At 45.6% G+C, this 6395-nt stretch overlaps 1 protein-coding gene across 1 annotated transcript in view; it reads left to right on the top strand.

Annotated features, from left to right (window-relative positions):
• Positions 1–6395, top strand: part of cyyr1 (cysteine/tyrosine-rich 1) — a 16604-nt gene extending 10209 nt beyond the window's left edge. The window contains exons 3-4 of the mRNA XM_083634111.1: positions 1441–1601; positions 6241–6395. Coding sequence (XP_083490237.1) covers positions 1441–1601; positions 6241–6374 — 295 coding nt within the window. The 3' untranslated portion in view covers positions 6375–6395. The remainder of the gene's footprint in view (positions 1–1440; positions 1602–6240) is intronic.

The following is a 6395-nucleotide window of genomic DNA, read 5'->3' as shown; positions in this document are numbered from 1 at the left end:
AAACGTGACAATATGTATCGTTGAGATGAAATCTCATATCGCGAGAAAAAGAAACTGAACATGGTGGCACTGATCTGCATCTGATTGCATGCTTGCTCTCCTTTTCATTGCTTTGTTTGAACAGACGAGGGACGTTACAGACACGGAGGACGAAAATGGTGAAATTACTCAAATTAGCGTGGAGGATGCCCCCTCAACTTAAAACACGATTAAAACACGATTTCAGACGGACAAGCCCGTCTTTATTGTCACACGAACACTTCAACACATGCATGCGGCCACAACACACACTCATGCTGACGGTGGCCGGTGAAATATGTCCTCTGCATTTGACCCATCCAGGCTTGTCCTTTCCTCCAGGGGGCAGGCCAGGAGCAGTGGTCGCTTTTTCTTTCCAGCGCCCGGGGACCAACTTCAGATGATCTTCTGCATGTTTTTAGTGGGCGGTTATGTACGGAGGAACCCCCTGGGGGGTACGGGGAGAACATGCAGACTCCACACAGAAAGGCCCTTTCTACGAGATAGCCCACCTGGGCAGTAGGCACTGAAGATGGGGGGGGTCACAACTCCAGCGCCCACAGCGTCCCAGGCGAGAATCGAACTCAGGACCTTCTAGCTGTGAGGCGACAGCGCTACCGACTGCGCCACCGTACCCCTTACAAACTTACAAATCGATCGCAAAAAAATATTGTTAAAATATCGTATCGTATCGTTATCGTGAACCCAATATCGTGTATCGTATCGTATCGTGAACTGAGTGTATCGTGAACTGAGTGTATCGTGACACCCCTAGTGACTAGTCAATCATATACGAGGGATCAGCCGAGCAGCATTTTGGGAAACAAAACCGCGTCACTGGGTGGAAACGGCAATGGGACCCTATGGAGCCTGAGCTCGAGCGTCTGACTCTAGCCGGCTGACCGTGTTTACATTTTAAAAACTGCAACAGTTAATACAACTTGCATAATTTTATACATCAAACTCTTGAGCTAATTCTGCTCTCACTCACTCAGTTCCGCATTTCTGGGTGGTTGTGTGACGTCGCGCTGATTCGTCTTATTCCGCGACAAAATACGACTCTGCGATATAACAACATTCTCCTGGTGCACAACACGAAACCAAAGTGTTGCGTCACATCTGTCGAGCGACACTTTTCAAAGTGTTGAGCGACGAAGCGTAAACTGGGCTTTAGGCCTACATCAGATCAGATGCTGCTGTCTGTCTCCATGGCAACGGCTTATAAGTATGGGTCAAGTGCCTGTTTAAGACAGCTGCCTCCTTTCACACTAACTGCTCACTCACAAACTCTGTGTGTGTGTGTGTGTGTGTGTGTGTGTGTGTGTGTGTGTGTGTGTGTGTGTGTGTGTGTGTGTGTGTGTGTGTGTGTGTGTGTGTGTGTGTGTGTGCACGTGTCTGTGTGTTTGTGTGTGTGTGTTTCAGGGGCACTGCCATCTCAGGGATCGTCTTTGGTGTGGTGTTCCTGATGGGGGCGGTAGCGGCCTTGTTCCTGTGTGTGTGTATGTGCATGAAGAACGGGCGTGGCGCACGTGTCGGCGTGTTCAACACGTCCTACATCAACACTGTGACCCAGGGCTACCCAGGTGGGACAATACACACACTCACACACACACACACACATGATGATGAAAATTAAAGGGGGGGGACCCTATATTGTAGAAACCTATATCAGCTTTAAATGGTGGATTAAGTCAGGGATAATCAACTCCTAGGTGTGCGTTAAACGATTTCATACCATGGTCTGGGTGAATACTCGATTCTGATTGGCTGCAGAGTGTCCATTAAAAAGTGATAATGTACAGTTGGTAAAGTCGTTCAGCCAAATGTTCTGTTCACCATTCATATCAATGCGCCATAGTTTCAACAGTGTTATCAAGAGAGCAGTTTGAGCTCTATATCCCCGTTAAGGGTTAATATGGCACTTTTGTAATTTGAGAAAAAAAATGAGTCGGTCAAAGTAAGTATTTAAATCACCCCTGTGTGCTCAGTTTATCAAAAATAACTCTTATTTACAATTTTGATTTTCGTTTCGGAGATTTCCCTCCTCTGACAGAAGCCGGCTCTGAGCCATTAAGTGACGCGCGTGCCTCTGCAAGCTGAGCGGGGGCGAGCTGGAGGCAGAATCCCGACTGTAACAAAACTGCCCTCTGAACACGTGTGAGCATCATGTCCCATGTTGCGGTCTGAGCGAGGGGACTATTTTCTTTGCGGTTCTTAAATCATCTCCAAGTTTATAAAAACTAAATTTTGATTGCAAAACACATGAAAATATAAATGAATGGTCTTGTTTTGTTGGCAAGTGACCATGGTATAAGCGGGTTAATGCACTTCGAGGTGTCCATTATCACTTTTTAAGGGACTTCGCGGAAGCAACCGCGGTTCACGCTTCTCACGTCGTCCCTTAAAAAGTGATAATGGACACCTCGTCATGCATTAACCCTTACTTAATGCACGACGTTGAGGGGAAGATTGCCTCCGAAGTGCATTAAAATCGTTTAACGCACACCTAGGAGTTGATGATCCCGCCTATGATCACTAGCCAACAATATAAAATCAAAGCATTCGCACATTTTGCAATCAAAATCTAAACATTTTCACCAGCCATTTTTCACCAGCCATAACTCGGTTTCCCTGGACCCTCACCAAAAACACACATTCTAACAGCGCCAAAAAGCTCTATGTACATGTTGTGACCTGTGTACTTACCACGTGATGAAATATTAATCCAAAATGCGGAGAAACAGTCTTTTTCGAAGGTAAAATAGCCGGAACTACTTTCCAAACATGGCCACCAGGCGCAGGGATTTCACAGTCACACAGCGCCTCAAACAGACAAAGAGTAACCGAACTAACGGAGTATAACCGGAGCTACTTCCTTGTTTGCCATGAGGCGCTGCACACAGCACATGTGCTGTACACAGGCGCATCATGCATGCGTCAAGCGCCTCATGGCAAATGCGGAAGTAACTTGAGTTACTCTTGCTTAGTTTGCTTCATCTTTGTTTAGTTCTCGGTCTGTGGATTCACTACGAAAAGGACCGTTTCACGGAACTTTGGATTATTATTTCATCACGTGGTGAGTACACCAGTCACAACATGTGATACATGTGAGTGTTTGTGTCGCTGTTGCAATGTGTATTTTGGGTGACTGAACAGCTGTATCGGTCACCACCATTGTAGCTAGCTACATGTAAGTAACAGCGATGGCTGTACTGCTCTTTGTAGAGCACGCAGATAGAAAATAAAACCATGTACATTCTAGTTTTGATATCGACAATATGACAAATGGCCTAAACTCCCAAAATGTTGGCGTATCTCTTAGTTTAGGTCCCTATATTGACTGACACGCACGCGCACACACACACACACACACACACACACACACACACACACTCTCTCTCTCTCTCTGTCTCTCTCTCTCTCTCTCTCTCTCTCTCTCTCTCTCTCTCTCACAGATTCAGTATACGTACTCGACCCTTGTGAAACCTTATCCCCATTCCTCAGGCAGCCAGATCTGAAAAGAGCATGAATAGGTGAAATACAGTATGTTACCGGCTCCACCCCGGCCTCCAGCAAGATTGAAAAACTCATATAATTCCATACTTCATAACTATTACTTAAATGAACAGTATTTGTTTGTGTAGATTTAAATTGTCCGTTTGCATTTACGAGTTCAAAACACTCAACATCTCACACAGTTTACAGCTGAAATCAATTGGCTTTGTGGGCGTCCGCTCGCCACACGGTGTGTTGCAACAACGGAATGGGGAGTTCCCGTGTGGTGTGGTGCTCTCCTGTGCGTAATACAACTCCATTCATTCATCTTCAAAGGAATTGTGGGGATCTGTGGCCTGGCATTGTATTCTTGGACGCACACAGTCTTGGGGTTTGCAGAACCTCGAGGTCGGGATGTTTCAGGCAAGTTTGGTTTGTTGAACTCATCATCGGCGGACATGGAGGACACCTATCTAAATAAATCAATAATCTCACATCATCCCCTAGGGCTGTGAATCTTCACTGGCCTCACGATTCGATTATGATTCATCTGTCTTCGATTCCACGATGCATCTCGATACAAAGTATCGCAGCTCCAAGTATCACATCCTCAATTCTCTATATTATTACTGCACATGGCTACTTTTTCACCAATTAATACAAGCAGATAAATATCAACTCCCTTTTTGAAAATCTGCTTTAAATCGTGCTTTAAAATCTGAATGTCAACATACATTTAAACATAAACGATTAAACATTTGTCTTCGATTCACACGTCCGCATGGCGATGCATCTTAAAAACGATTCATCTCGACACCCCCGTCATGCACAAGCGAACGCGTAGTTAAAAGCAAGTAGCTCCGTCAAGGATATCAGGTGGTTTCCGTGAGCGCTTTGACAGGCAGTAGTAGCCTATGTGACAACAAAGTAAACATGTGACAACAATATAAACATGTGACAACAAAATAAACATGCACGGACTGACTGGTTGAAAGCGAGACACTACAAAGTTATCCAAAAATTATTTTGTAATCGACCTGATCAGGATAGAGTTTCCTGACTGGTTACAGAAAGAGATAGATTTGCACTTCACTTCATGATTTTAAAGCCTCCAAACCAGGGTGGGAATTTCATCATTTAAGGGACAAGGGCCATCTGGCCTTCGGCGTCGCAATTTTTTTGTGGGCACAAGGCCACATGCCAGGCCACAAAGGCATCGTGAAGAGCGATTTTTCTGAAATGTGTGTTAAAATGAGCCAATAAAACATCCTTTGCATCGGGCAGGCTACATTAAACTGAGATCACTGACAGTAGCAGGCTGGTAGCAGGGCACTGCCAAGGTGGCCTTAGGGAACTCAGGGCATCACGGCCAGAGGGAGGAGCAACGGAGACCATGGCCTCCATGTAATTCCCACCTTGCTCCAAACCATCATCAACCATTGCTTGTGTTCAGGCTGTTTTGATTCATCATCACTTCCTTTAAATTTCATGCTTTAATCCCCTGCCTTACTTCCTCTTTTTTCTCTCTCTCCTCCTGTGTTTTGCTCTGATGTCAAGTGTCCGTAATCCATTATTCATTTTGTCCCGTTGTCAGTTTAAGGCAGCACACAGACACACTCGACTACCAGGATGTTTTTCCGAAATGATTTTTTCGTGTGTGTCTGTGTGCAATTGCAAGTATGCCAGTCTGTGTGTACTTCACACTGTGACACTTCCTTCCCAGTCTCAGGAAAAGCAGGTTCCCCGGAGGGGGCGGGGCTTCATCATTTATTTAAGGCGTTTCGTTCTCCTCAGTGTAACATGGGACATGGTGCATCGGCCCAGGACACCACTCTGCCCCCTAGCTTTGATTATGTTTCATAACACGCGGCTCGAAAACACGCAGCGATGTGATCTTTGAAATGTACGATTAGTCTTCTATTCATTGACATGTCCCTCTGCACTGTGCGTGAGGTGCTGTTGGCTCTGTACCGTGTGTTTGTGTGCGTCATGTTGGTTCTATACAGAGTCATATTTGTTTGATCCTGCTATATTCAGAGAGCAGTCAGCATGTGCTTATCCCGTGGAGGAAGGATGCTTGCTGATATTGTTAACAATGTACAGTACTCTATTATCTTCTTGTAAAAAAAAATATATATATATAAAAATATATAGGTTTGATTGCAGGCCTGATCTTGCTTGAGCTGCACAAAAGCTTTGTGATCAGCCTTGCGCTTTGAAAGGAAAGCACTTCCTTGAAGGCTGGAGTGCAACACATGTCATGAATGTCATAATAATGTTAAAAGTGCGAGATTTGGCCCATTTAACTTATTCATGCTTTCTTTCTTGTCTCCTCCTTTGATGTTTCACTGAAATGGTTTGATCCGACAATAAAAGGTTTCTTCTGGTCATTGTTGTCAATGAAACCTCCTTTTGTTACCACTGTTTTGAGCCTCTGCAACGTTCCTCCTTCAAAGTCCCCTTGACCCAGAAGTGTGCAGTTTATGAATTCAGCCACTAGAGGGTGCAACTGTCCCACCTAAACACCTTGCAAAATGGGGCCAGATGGCCTGAGCTTAGGCGGCCCTCTCATCCACTTTTTGCCTTAATAACAACACGCAAGAAGAAAAAGCGTGGAGTTAAAGTGACAGCTGAGTGGATTTGTCAGGATGCCTTTTAATTGATAAGCAACCTACTAAAGCAGTGTCTCTCTGTCTGTTTTGTCTTCTCCTCTTTTCTTGATCTCAGGTCCTCCGCCTCCTTACACCTACGACTACGAGATGTACCCTCCCCCGCTGCACCCGCCGCCCTACACCCCCACCCAGCCCCCACCGGCCAACCACTCCCCGCCTCCACCTTACCCCGGCTGCACCCGCAAGTGAATACCCCCACCCCACCCTCAT

Source organism: Poromitra crassiceps (assembly GCF_964638095.1).
Source record: "Poromitra crassiceps genome assembly, chromosome: 3".
NCBI classification, from domain to species: Eukaryota; Metazoa; Chordata; class Actinopteri; order Beryciformes; family Melamphaidae; genus Poromitra; species Poromitra crassiceps.
Note: the sequence above shows the minus strand (reverse complement) of the source record. Positions and strands in the feature narration are given on the sequence as shown.